Source organism: Chaetomium globosum, genomic scaffold (assembly GCF_000143365.1).
Source record: "Chaetomium globosum CBS 148.51 scaffold_5 genomic scaffold, whole genome shotgun sequence".
Lineage (NCBI taxonomy): Eukaryota > Fungi > Ascomycota > Sordariomycetes > Sordariales > Chaetomiaceae > Chaetomium > Chaetomium globosum.
The window spans coordinates 3,372,188-3,385,719 of NT_165980.1; the positions used below are offsets into that span (position 1 = coordinate 3,372,188).

The 13,532-nt window shown below is 56.0% G+C and overlaps 3 protein-coding genes across 3 annotated transcripts; 1 reads left to right on the forward strand and 2 right to left on the reverse strand.

The window, feature by feature from the left end:
- Nucleotides 1–5,806: 5,806 nt before the first annotated feature.
- On the reverse strand, nucleotides 5,807–6,196 carry CHGG_07943 (uncharacterized protein; the record flags this gene model as incomplete). The annotated part of the gene is made up of 1 exon (XM_001225598.1): nucleotides 5,807–6,196. The coding sequence occupies one exon, from the start codon at nucleotides 6,194–6,196 to the stop codon at nucleotides 5,807–5,809; it is 390 nt and encodes a 129-aa protein (XP_001225599.1).
- Nucleotides 6,197–7,699: 1,503 nt separating this feature from the next.
- CHGG_07944 (uncharacterized protein) lies at nucleotides 7,700–8,953 on the reverse strand (the record flags this gene model as incomplete). Its single annotated transcript, XM_001225599.1, has 2 exons — nucleotides 7,700–8,211; nucleotides 8,737–8,953. 2 exons carry the CDS (start codon nucleotides 8,951–8,953, stop codon nucleotides 7,700–7,702), a joined length of 729 nt encoding a protein of 242 aa, XP_001225600.1.
- Nucleotides 8,954–9,854: 901 nt separating this feature from the next.
- On the forward strand, nucleotides 9,855–10,295 carry CHGG_07945 (uncharacterized protein; the record flags this gene model as incomplete). The annotated part of the gene is made up of 1 exon (XM_001225600.1): nucleotides 9,855–10,295. The coding sequence occupies one exon, from the start codon at nucleotides 9,855–9,857 to the stop codon at nucleotides 10,293–10,295; it is 441 nt and encodes a 146-aa protein (XP_001225601.1).
- Between the last annotated feature and the right edge of the window lie 3,237 nt (nucleotides 10,296–13,532).

Here is a 13,532-nt window from a genome sequence, read left to right on the forward strand (position 1 = left end):
CATGCCTGTCGAACACCCCCCCTCCCCCCCTCCCCCCCCTCTGGAATTGAACCCCCAGAGCGAAAGAAAGAAGAAGAAGCCCAGCCACTCCGGGGCCAGGCCCGCCCGCCCACAAGGGACTCGAATGCGTTGCGTTTGTGAGACAACGCGCCATCCCACCCCACCCGCTCGCCCGCTGTCTGACATGGAGAGGGAAAAGACAACGGCTGGCCACAGGCACACAGACAGACAGACAGGACAGGACAGGACAGGACAGGAACAAGGCATCGCAAAAGCCAGCCAGGACAAGGCCGGATTGGGCGCGGGCGCGGGCGAAAGTCGAGCTGAGATTAAAGGGTTCGGCATTCCTGTTTCGCCCTACCAGGCTGTCCCCTGAAAATGCGTAAGGAAGCACGTCAGACAATACAGATAGATAGATTGAGGGAAAAGACAGGCTGGCCCGGCCGGCGGACTCGAGGAATGCGTGTCCACGTCGACGACACATGCCCTCTCACATACGCAATAGTGCACATGCAACGGGCGGTTTGGGGGAGGGGACCCCACCGGGCTGACGCTGATAGGAAGACGGGAAGTAGATGGAGGCAAGGGATGTTTGGTGGGAAGGTTGTTGTTTCATGCTGAATGAATAGATAGGAATAGGTGGGTACGGGATCCTGGTAGAGGGACTGGCCGTTGTTGTTTGTCTCCTGCAATCTTGCGCGGAGCCTGGTGGTCCACGCCCCGAAACTGCGTCTTGGTCTTGGGTCTGGGTCTTGGTTGGGCCGGAAGCTTCCGATTCGGGCAGTCTGCGCTCCGTTCCTGGATGAGGCCGAATGCAGACGCCGAAAGGATTGGCACCCATTGGAGACACAAACAACAAGGCGTTGATTCGTCCCGAGACCCGGCCATTGGGGGCGTCTCAGACGGCGCGGGAGGGGAGCACGAGGTTGGTGGGACGAGAGGGCCCCACTTGTGGCCTGCCGGGTCCGTGAAGCGGACGCCGGATGGAGTCGGGCGGACGGGATCCGAGAGGGATGCTCGGCACCTCAGGCGAGAATGCTCTGTGATTAGGCATGATCGGGTGCCCATCCCGGGACGGACCAATCGTTCGACGGAACGTCCTTGGGGGAAGAAGCAAAGCCCGCTGTTGCCCGACGGCCAGGGAGCAAACCTTGGGAGAGAGGTTGTCCGGAATCTACTGCCTGCCTGCAGCGTTCACAGCGTGACGGGCTCCCGAGGCAACGCCGCCGTCGCATGTTGTACGCCCACAAATCCGGCGTGTGGTACGCGCAGGACGGATGCCGAGGGGAGACCAGGCCAGACCACTGAGAGCGTGCGGTGGCCTGCAGGGCGCACCGACGCCAGCCAGCCACGGGACCCGGAGAATGGCCGACCAAGACGTCCGCCCGGATCGGCCGACCAACAAGGTGCGGCCCCGCTGCCCATCAGGAACCGCCCGTGGAGTTCTTCGGGCTTCTTTGCAGCTCGTCCAGGCCTTGTCACACAGGCGGCGAGCAACAAATGGGAACCCACACTGGGCGGCGCGGCTGGGCGACAGAGTGGCTGACACGTCGGCCAGCATGAACCGGGCTGGTTTCGGGGGACCAATGCCATGCGGTCAGCAAGGGACCCCCGGCGGGTGGAGTTGCTCGTCTGGATGTGATGTGTGCTGTGTGCACAAAGTGACAAGGTATGAGAACGAAACTTCGTAGCAAACATCAGACCAGCCACCAGCCGTGAATAACTAACAGCAACCGACCGGGGGTGAGCTTTGGGAGACAACGCACGCAGGGGTGGAGCTTCAGGTCTCATCGGCCGTTGCAGTTTTGTCCAGAATTCCAGAAAAACGACGTCGGCCATGACCGATGGGATCTCAGATCCATGCCGATCAGGGACGCGGAAACAACACCCGCATGCGGCGGGCGCGGCCCAGCATCAGACACAGGCATGAACTGCCCCATAATGGAACGATGAATCGCGACCTGAAGTTTGTTGAGTTGCTAAAGTTGTTGCCGAGTTTGCTCAGCGGCTTTGGTTGGTTACCAGGGTCTGAGGAGGCGCTGCGGCAGCCAATGCCCGCGCCGTTGCGAAATCTTCCATCATCAATTGACATGCTTGGACATGCTTGTGAGACACGATGAAAATTCTGATCAATTTGTTGCCTCGCTTGGCCAACAACGTGGCCGCATCGTCATTGATCTTTGGTTCCTTGGTTTCGTTGTGGGTTTTGGGCCGAGACCCAAACGTTTGGGCAAGGTCTCGTTTGGTGTGGTGGAAAGCGGTGGAAACTGTGCATTAAACGTCCACTATTGCTTCCAAGCTGCAGTTTCGGCTGAAATCTGTTAGCTGATGTTAGTGGGGCGCAGAATATTTTGGAAGTGCTGGACTGGGCTGAATGGATCTGACGCCGGAGGTCACAAAATATCCGACACCCGGCGCGGCACGGGAAGGACCCTCCCAAATCTTGGTCCCAGAAGTTGCGTGCCGGAGATTACATAATGCCCCTGTCCCTAGTTAGTTAACAGCAGGTTCTCGAAACTGCCCGCTGTGTACCACAGTACAAGGCGCCCTGGAATTGGATGCTGATTGGCCCTGAGATAGATGAAAGACTCTGCCGAAAAACCATTCAAGGCCCTAACCGAAACTTAAAAGATATCAATAAGGCTATTATACCCATACTTTCACGCTTCTGCTCATAACTGGTCCGGTTTAATATTGCTTCATGCCCCGACAACCAGATTCGCGACTCCAGGCCGTGGATGATGCGCGCACCTTCACGGCCGATGATGCCATTTGTGGGGGCTCTCAACGGGTCCCACAGCGGGATCGCCGGAAACCCTGCACAAAAAAACATGGTGGGGTCTCCTTTTTCCTTGCAACTTCCCAGCAAGGGAGAGAAAAAGTTTCGAAGGATGAGTCAAAAATTAGCCAGACGTGTCTGCCTTGAGCTTCACAGTCAAGGGAGCTTGAAGCTGTGTTGAGCTGGCGATCCTCCAATTTCGGGACTTATCCAAACAACGCGGATAACCAGCCGGTGGAAGGGAGAAGTTTACATTTGGCCCAGCAACGGAAGTTTCCGGCCCAAGCAAACGTCTCTCATGTCTCCAGTCTCCGTTCCCTTTTGGGGGAACATCAAGCGAAGGCCAAGAGGTGCGAAACATCAGACACTCACAAGACCGACAAAATTATTTTCGTTACGATGACTCCTCCATGTCATCATCTAGAACAAGCCGGACAAGGGAGAATGTCCAAACAAAATCCACTCTGGGCCGTCAAGGTGACCCGCACCGCTCAGCTCAAGGTTTGATCGCCTTGCGGTCCGGCTGGGTCTTTTGCCTGGCCGGTCTCGGCCTTCTTGGAATGTGTAACTGGGTGGTCGAGGAAATCGATCCAACGCTACCCGATATCGTCATGCCAAAACCGTGAGGGTCCTGTGGCGACATGCAGGGCACCCTCCTGGCCCAGCTTTGCCTCCAAACCACATGTTATGCCGTGCTCGAGGAGCAAGCACTCTACGCGGTGGGGGTCGGGATGGGGTGTTGAGTTAATATCGACGTCGGCCATCCGATTGACCTTGACGTCTCGGCATTATCCAAGAGTCAGGACCTTCGCGGTTGTGTCACCGTTAATTACACGTACTATACGCCGAAATGAAAGGGCGCTGGCGAACCCTGGATTACACGCCTGTCACGGTGTTTCAGCGTGAGGGGCAGTATGGATGACGATACAGGGAATCCATGTATTATTCGCTGTGATGGAGTGCACCTCGATGCCAGCAATCGGAGAGCAAAGACTTGACCGAGGTGGGCCGAGACCGGGCAGGTGAACTGAAAGGACTGCTGAGAGGGTAACGGTACCCGCGCAACAGCGGCCGAGATCGGGGCAAACACCCGAGCCAAGGTCAGCCCATCGAAATGCGTTATCCAAGACAAGGACCGCCGCCGGCAGCAACAGCAAGCAACATCTGTAAATAAAATTGCAACAAAAAGAAAAGAAATAGAAAAAAAAAAGAAACGCCCCACAGCCCATCCCTCCCAACGGCGTAAATGTCACCTCACCTCACTATTTCCATCTTTGGTCCGGCTTTCTCCGCAGCACGACCAAGCGACAGGGCAGCGTCGCAACCGCAACACTGCCCCGGCGAGGGAGAGGGGCATCCGGCACCACAGCCGCCACCCGCGGACCCGCGCCTGCATGCGGGACACAAGTGTACGCATACGCCCAGCCAGGCAGGTATGCAGGTGGTGAATGGGGAAACAAAAAAGACATGCCCTCAGTCAGGGGGGGAGGGGGAGGGGGAGACGGAATGCAAATGGAATCTTGCCACTTTCTGCTTTCATGAAATGATATCCCCCAGCCGAACCCTTACTACTTTACGCATACGGTAACCATATCACCACTGTGCGGTGCATACGGGTGTAAGGGATGGAACACACCATGAGACCGGGCACCCTCTGGCCAAAAAAATAGAGACAAGGGAATCCACTTGCAAGTCCCGTTTACACATGCCCCAGAACTCGACAAGCCGTACATAAAGCACCAAATACAAGAAACGAATGAGATTATCAAAATGAAAAGAGTAATGGTTAAGTGCTATATTGCACTTTGTTTTACCAAATTTGGGCTTGATTTGGCCGCGCTGTAATGCATTGAGTTGGTGGTATTTGGGGATCATGTCTCTATTCTTTTGCCCAGAGGGTGCCGGGCAACCGCCTTGCCTGCCGGACCTACCAAGCCGACCTGCAGGGTCAGGAAATACCCAACTAACAGCCTCGCCGAATGGAACCTTCTTTCTCCCCCCGCTTGAGCTGAAGCTGCACGGCGCCGCCACAAAGCGGGACGGTAGACGGTAGCCAGCAGCAAGCAGCAGCCAGGCAGAAGAGTAAAACAGCAACGGGAGAAGCAGAAGCAGAGGCAGGCAGCCGGCCGGTGAGCCAAACTGCCTTTCTGGCTTACCGGTGCGGTCCCCAGCCAGATCGGTGTGTCGGGCGGTTGCATGAGGGATCTTGCGTTGTCTAGGGGGCTTGGTCGAGCGCCACTTGACGGCGGGAAGGGACGGGACGGGATAACCACATATCATACATACACAGTACTACTTTACTGTCTGGGTGGTGAGGTTTGATCGATCCATCCTCCCCCTTTGTAGCGTAGACGGGGGGTTTGTCGGCCGTTCACGATCCCGGGCGATATGACTGCGGAGTAACTACAACGGTGCAAGCCCCTACCTACGATTTGCATGAATGGCCTAACAGGCTTTGTGTCCGCCATGACGGAGATGATGGAGAAAAAGTTGACAAGTGATTCATCAGGTGGATGAGGAGGGACGGGAAGAATCCTCTCCTTTGTCCTGTGCCGGAGTCTGCCCGGTCGGTTGGGTCCAGTTTCTTTGTCCTCACCAGCCGTGCCCAGCCAGTCGGAAAAGCAGGATCAGAATCCCGCGGCTGACTCGTTTACTTTTGTTGTCATAGATCACGATAACTATGACATGAGAGCTCGTGGCCCCGCCCGTGGTGGCATAATACTCCAAAGCCGATCGCCCGCAGAAATGGAGATGCGAAGTTCAAGCTGGAGCGTGTAGCTTAGTCAGTTGGACGATGGCGAAAGCCAACTTACGTCTTCCTTCCCCAGATTTCGGTGCTTTTTCTCCACGGGCGGTCCGTTGGAGCTAGGCAAGGGGCAGGTGCCGGGCATGCAGGAGAGGCGAACATCAAAAAGAAAGCCATGCAAAAGCGGGGGTTGTAAAGCCGATCGTCGTTTCGTTTACTGTGTAATCGCTGTCGCTTTGTTCCGGCCGAAAGTCTCCAGGCTGTCGGGTCAGCCGATGGCGTTAGGGTTTCCCATTGATGGCGACTTTGGGATCTTGGGAGATCTTGGGAAGCGCCCGTGGCGTAGGCTGCTCTGGACTCAACCCCACAGCAGCTCTCATAATGTTGAGGGGTGGACGGGGGATTTCGTCCGGCCTGGGGCTCGGGAGCTCTTCGCCGGAGTTGGACCCGGACTTGTCCAAGCTATGACGGATATCAATGAAAGTCTTGAGTAAGGGGGGCCAATGTCCTCCATGGCGCGGTCGGAAATGGGCCCACCGCGCTGTTCTGGCCCGGGCGTCAAGGCGCAAATTACGCTTGAAATGAGGTGCGAATGAGTCAATGTCGTTAGTTCGAACAAAGTTTCTTAGTGTTGAACGAAAAATTCCGACTCGCCACTGGGCATGGGACATGGGCAAGCCGACCCATTGGACTGGTGCCTCGACTCAATTCGCTCCGGATTGGGATGCAAAACCCTTGACCCAAATTTGCTCCTTCAGTTGGTTATCGTAAGGCGATGCAGCAGCAAAACTCGCCAGACTGAGCCAGACAGGTGTAACGTGGCGCAGGCCGTAGCGGTCTTGCCCCCGGGTGGATTTCGATTGCCAAAGAGGGAACATCGGGTTTCCACACTCTTTCGATGATCACTGCGGAGAGAGTGCGGATCGCTTGACTGGAGACAGAGCTCCCTATGTAATATAATGGATTAAGCGTGGATCTGGCAGTGGCTTCCAAGCCGCCCGGCGCGCAGCTGTCGACATGCCAGAAATTTCCAGAATAGCGAGATGAGGGGAAAAATTTGAGAGTCGAACGACCAGGTAAGAGAAGTGGAGTATTCAATTGATGAATTCGTTGTCGTTTTTGGTGAGATGACTGTAAGTATCGCCCCGGCAGTCAAACTCTGTCTGCCCAAGCGTGCCTTGCAGTCGAATGATGGTTGGCAAGGTGGTCCAATCGTCGAGCTGTGGAACGGCGAATGCAACTCCGCTCTGCCTCTCTGGCACGATGGCAATGGCTGGATGGCATGTGCGGCGAGACAGCTCGATGAGTGGTGAGTGGCTGCAGTGGAGAATTACCTAAGGCATTGCGCGCCCCAGACATAGTTGTGGAGACCCTGATGAGGAAACATGGCACGCTGCTCGCGAAGGTGATACGGTTGGTGGATTGGAAAATGCTTCAAATTTGATGATTGTCAATCTCGAAAGAGTTGCCCGCCATCCTGTGCGGGGCGAACCCGAGTACACGGGGACGCCCGCTCTCGACTGAGAGCCCTGGAGCCGATTCTCCGCTACCAGTGGTGCAACTCCCATCCAAGAAAATTCCTATCCTGACAGCGTCATCAATTGCCTGTCCCAATCCAGCTGGGTGCCGGAGCACCCCACAGCTCTCAAGATGCTGTGTTCCAACGCCAATTCCAGTGGCTCTGAGCCAAAACCGGGTCCAAACAATCTGAGCTTGCCCTGCTCAACACCAATTTCCATGTGGTTTCCCCGCCGCCGTCCGAGACCCGCCCCATATGCAGAGAAGCCGAAAGGAAAAAGAGAACAAACCCCGCCGTCGCAGTGTATCGCTGCTTAATACACGGTATCTTTCGCCCGGAAACCGAAATACGCCTTGCCCTGGTTGCCCATAACCAAAATATCAAAACAATTGTAGAACCCAACCCAACCCCTTAAACCCGGGAGACTTTTTTATGATGCTGTGCTCCGATGTATGCAAATTCTTTTTTGTTACAACAAGACCGTAGACCGATAAGACAAAGGAGATGGTGTGGTGGAAGACTGAGTCGTGTGATGTTTCCGAAGGACGGAAGCGTGATGAGATTGAGTGTAGGTGTGTGTATAGTCGCTGCTGAGAGAAGAGTGTCGAAGGATAGCGTGGAGAATGTCGCGGTTGCCCGAGGCATTGGTCCGTCTTTAGGCCGAGCGCCTGCGTTGAAGGCGAACCGACTCGAATGAGCGGGCGTATGCGCGGAGCTCCCTCGCCGCCTTCTCAGACAGCTGTGCCGCATCGAGTCCCGCCGAGGAGTTGCTCCGCATCGAGCAGAGGCTGGTGTGGGATGCCGAGGGCGAAAGCGTCTGGGTCGAGCCCCTGCGGGTGCTTGGCTGGGCGAGGCCAAAGTCGTATGCCGGTGACAAATAGAACTTGGTGTTGCTCGTCGTTGTTGGCCTGGACAGGGTCCAGTCAGGCGGAGGGCCGCTCAGTGCCGGAGAGCTCGCGGCAGAGCTGGGTGTTGATGGCGAGGTCTTCTCGTAATCGGCCAGGCGGCAGGATTCGGAGCAGTAGGTGGCGCCGTCGGTTTGCTTGTCGCAACCCAGGCAAAACTGATGTTCCCAATCGAAAGACATGACGGTGGTTGGTGGCTGGTGGTTGATGGTGTCGACGTTGTCAGACGAGGAGGTCGTGTTCAGAGCACGAGTAAAGCGAGCTGGGCTACCACAGTCGAGGCGTGTCAGATGTAGGGTGCTCGACGGTGTGTGGTGGTTGTAGTGATGATTGCGTCTTGGTGTAGTCGCTGATGTCTTGTTGCTTGTTGCTTGATGGAGAGAGAGAGTCCGGAGCTGCGAGCTGCTTCCAAGGGAAGATGGGTGACTATAAGAAGACGAAGGCTTGTTGACTCATAGCAATAGATGCCAATCCAAGGCAGGAGCGTTGGTGGAGACGAGAAGGAGAGTGTGTGTGAAATCAACGACGAAGCTGTCTTGCTGCCAAAGCGGGAATGAGGTTGAGGGGAGCTGGGGCAGCCTGGATTAAGTATCCTGGCAGCGGCCTGCCCTGGCTGTTGAGGGTGTGTGGGCTAGGAGGAGTGAGGCAGAGGCCCATGACCACAAAGGACCCACGAGGACTCAGACATTGGCGCCGCTAGGGTACATGACCTGAGGGTGCCGCAATGTACTCGGGCGCCGCAATCCGCTGTTTGAGGTACGCAGGGAGAAAGTAGCTCTCCACTTACGACCAGGGTGAGAAGTGTGGTGGGGCTGGTCTTGCAAAGGGCCAAAGGCTGCAATCTGCGCTAGCCCCCTTTTGTCAGAGACCAGGAGCAGGGGTCCTTGTCTTGGTGTGTGCAAGAAGAATTTTTTCTTGCACGGCGTGAGCATAACATGGCCTTGTCGTGGCACCACCCTGGTCATTTGTGAGCGAATGGGTGGAGTCTGGCACCTTGACGCCATCTTGGCAGACTGGACTGGCGTGCACCCAGTCATTGTCGCACCCCCGTGGGTGCTGTTCGAGCAGGCCCGAGGTTCGCAAGAAGGTGTGCTGCGTGCGCAATTGACATGCAACCCCATCGCCATTGCCTGCCAGGATGATGTTCACAAAACCATGAAGGTGCTCATGCCGGCCCTCTGTGAATGACATAGATTGCCAAGATGGAACCAGGCCGATGGCAGTGGGGTTTCTATCGCTATCTGCTGTTCTCCTGACCTTTGTCTGATTTTTTCTCGTCCCATCTGTTCATTAAGTCTGCTGTCTGTCCGTCGAGAACCTGGAAGGCGAGAGAAGTGTGCAGATAACATTCGCAGTCCAGGCCGATCGACCCATCGCCTGCTTGAGACTGCGGTGCCCGCCGCGCACCACCACCACCACCACCCGGGGGTGCAGGTATGGTGGCCTCAGGCTTTGCCCGGGCTCAGCGATCAGGCGTTTTGCAAAGCCTGTGTTTTTCGCCTTCGCCCAGAGAGAACAGGAATATTTTTTCTTCTTCTGCAAGGCCATCCAATGACGACCCCTCCCGGTTGGCATGGGATGGTTCCGAAACTCAGATGCTGAAACTGCGCGGCTGCGGCCGTGGTGTTGCCAGGAATGTCAATTTGTCTCTTCTTTTGTCACCCATCATCAACAACAATTCATCCACAATCTCATGACGTTCGTCTCCGTCGCATTGCCGGAGGGTCATCAGGGTAAAGCAGACAAGCAGATAAAACAACAGATAGCTGCGTGGGGGTTCCACCCGCTCCTTCGACTTCGATATTGCCCTGCAGCGCAACATTTCCCGGGTTGCGACTTGCCAGGCACACACTGATAGGGAAGGCTCGGACGCACACGACGACGACGCTCCATGTTCCATGCTCCATGCTGTTATCGAGTGAGTGGAGGCCGGCGACTGTTGAAGCTGCAGCAGGCTGCAGTGCGACCTTCGCCCCCCCTTCCCCAAACTCCCCAATCCAATTCCAGTTGCATCAAAAGGCAGACCGGACAGTGACCCTTCGGGCGGTCGTTTCCATTGGCCGCCCTCGCCCTTGGACTGGTCAATGGCCAGCAATCTTCACGGCTGGGACGAACTATTACTCCTCCCTCTCGGGCGTGCAGTTCCTGCTGCAGGACGAAAGTTGGCGCCGTCGGCCGCATGAGACGCTCGATTCTCGCCAATGCCAATCAGCGCCGGGTGAAGCACTGCAGGAGAGCAACATGCTGCCTGCCCACGGTTGGGTGGCCGTCAAGACCAGTGCCGTTGCCATTGTCCAATGCCACGGCATATCGCCAGCCGCCCGGGATGCCTTTTCGGAGTGTTGATGAGATGTTTATGTGCTCAACCTACGGCGCTCGTGACTGGCAAGCAAGCCCACATTCCACATTCCACATTCCTTTTGTTTCTCTCTCGTGTCCAAAGTAACTTGGACTGCATCTCCGGTGAGACAGACGGCAGATGGTAGTTATTCACGCATTCGAGGTCTGTCACAAGATGTTGCGTGGACCGCACCCGGCAGAAGATCGCCATGGCGGAGCGAGGAATGGATGGTTTTGACTTGCCGTCGAAGCATGGAAAACAGGACCCTTCAAAAAGTCGATCATGGAGATCTTGCACAACGACTGCATGCCCCGATTCCTCGCCAACCCCTCTGAGATACCTCACTTATGCCTGCCGCGCACACCAGTTCGACCAGTAGCCCCCCGTCTCATCGGCTGTGGGGAGCCTGCCTGGGCTTGTCTCTTTTCGGATTCACCTGCAGCGCTCACTGCTGCAGGCTCGACAAATCACCGCCCGACCACGTTTCGTCAATTGCATGTTGTGTGCAAAGAGGCCACCCGTTTCAAACATGGCGAAATGCCTGTTGTGTATTGTCGCAAGCAAAGTTGCAGTATTGTGAGGGTTGCCCAGCGTCGCTCTCGTCAACGCCATCACACTTGAATTGAAGGCAACCGAGTTGCCTCTTTCTTGGTTGATCGTTACTCTCGCATCGCAATTGCTCACCGTCGTGCCTGTCCACCGCCTTCGGCATCTTTTCCATGCCACAAAGTGGAGTCCTACTGGGAGTCCCAGGCCCCGGTACGACTTTTTCGAAGAATCCAAGAATCCAAGAAAGCTGTCCGGCGAATGCCATCACATTCTGTGGTCTCGTGGGCGGTGGCACCTTATTCCCGATGTATTGCTAGTGGTTCCCAAGACGGGACTCTCCCAAGCGGAAGCTCCCTTGGCCCCATCCAATCCCCGGACGAACACCAGCTGTGTACTTCTGGCGAGTGAGGAATCACGCCAGAAGACAGGATGAGCAGCTCAAAATCCATTTTGGATGTCACGGTTACCCTCACCATTTCCCCTTTTGCCCTGCGACGGCGCAGGAGCGGTGGACATCTCGGAGAATGAAGGGTCTCTTTGCTCCACAAGCCCTCCGGCAAGACTGGCGATTCGTTCTCTGCGCAGACTCGACCTTGTCCTTGTCCTTGTCACTCCCTGTTCGGTCCGTCCCCATGTTATGTAGTTAGCGATCGCTGTGGGGGATGAACCACCCCAGATCGGCTGCACTGCCGAAGCCCACCGGCATCAGCTTTGCTTTTCTTTTTTGTTCTGTTTATTCGCGATCGCGAGCGGTGAGAAATGGGTGGATGGGAATCTGAAATCCGTGATTACGGCTCACCTGAAACCCGAAATTTGCCATCCACAATAACCCGCCGGCCGCCGTGGGTGCTGATGCGTCAGCTTCGCCCGCCGGCCGACGGCCCAGTGACCGACCGGTATCTTCGGGGGTGGTCGCGCGTCTCGGCTTTTTCGGACGCGGACATGTCACAAAAAAAAAAAAACACTGCCCGCGCGAGGACACGCAATGAAGAGAAGAACAGGGAAAGCTAGGCAAAGCTGCTCTGCTGACGACGACGGCAACCATCTCGGAGATTCGCGGCACAACAGAGCCTTCTCGAGTCGGCTTTCCGACTCGCCCGATAGTCGCCGGGCACTTTCACACTCTTCAGTCTGAGACAACAAGATGTCATCATGCTTCCATCTGAGACAACCTGCTCGGCGGTGCTCGCCTGCTTGTTCCCAGCCCGGCCACCAGCAGCAAAGCACCAGCAGCACTAGCAGCAACACTAGCCTAGCAGCAAGCAGCCCAACACAGCCTGGGAGAACCCGAACAGGACTGTGACAGGTGAACGAAATGGGGGGGTGGGTGGTGTGCAAGGCGTCGATCCGTGCAGAACAGGACAGATGGCGCTAACTCTTTCTTGCTGGACCTCTTCCCGGTTTAGTTAAGAGCTGGCCGGATGGCTGGCTTACCGAGCATCGCGTATCGGGGGAACAGCTGCGATGGAAGAGATAACGCAACGTCCGCTAACAACTAGCGCTTTCGTGAGATGGCATGATAACTTGATAAGCATTAGTAGGGATTGCTCAGCTGCTCAGCTGCTCTGGTGCTCGCTCATCTTGCTCTGCTTGCTCGGGGCTGATGTTTATTGCTGGCGTGATGTTGATCATGCCTCCCCCGGGACCATTGGGAATCAGCACATTCCTGTATCAAGGAACTAGCGCCAGCCACGGCATCATACCCGCGTTTTGGGATCGAGACTGTGCCATGGACTTGGGAATACGGGAGAAGGGGGCGGAAGAGACAAACAACGAAAGGAGGCCGGACGCCATCCAACGTGGGAAATGCCTGGGGGGTGATGATCACTCGGGAGATTTCTTGTTTCTTTTTGCAGGAGTTTTGTGTGCACGCCAGACAGTGCCTTGTTCCTCTTTCCAGCGTGCTGGTTGAGTTGGTGGCGGCGACGCTGAGTCTGATCGTCCAAGAGCGTGTGTCGTCGGCGAATCAGCTAGGCCATATCGGTGAGGGGACCAATCATCGGACAGGACCCAGACAGGTGAATGAGGAGGATTCTCGGTGCTGACGGTGAAGGTTTTTTTTGGGGTTCTTTTTTTTCCAGTCACTTGAGCCTCCAGGGGAGGCCAAGAATGAGAAAGTCCCTCCGAGTGTGCACACAAAGAGAGACTCGACACCCCAACAATGCCCTCAGCCTCATGCCCGTCGTCCGCTAGTTTGTTGCAAAGTAAGTCATGCTAAAAAGGATTGGAATTGCGGCGTGGTCTCGTCCCCGAAAAGACCGGCGACTTCTTCCACATCCAGACCCCCGGTCCCCGTTGCTGTCTCAGTGCGGACACTCGGGGGAACGATTTCTCGTGTGGGAGTTCGTGCTGCCTGCCAAAAATATGAGCTACCAGAAATGGCGATCATTCACGCACATGGCCTGTGGCTTGTTGGCCTTGTCGTTCGCTGACCAGGGGCATCAGCCCGTCCATTGGCCGCCTACCGAGTCGCCCGATGCTCTGCACAGGACAAGTTTCGGTTGTTGGTGGTTATGGACTCCTCGTGGGGTGGGTGTAGAAAGCTGAAATTGTGCCTTGGGGTTCAGCAGGACACACCGATCGGGACCTTTCCTATCGTGGCATCGGGGCATCAGTGGTCAGCCAGACAAAGACGATGACTGGCCCTCGGCTGAAGAGATTTTTTTTCTCGTCATCTCTGCTTTAACACCTCT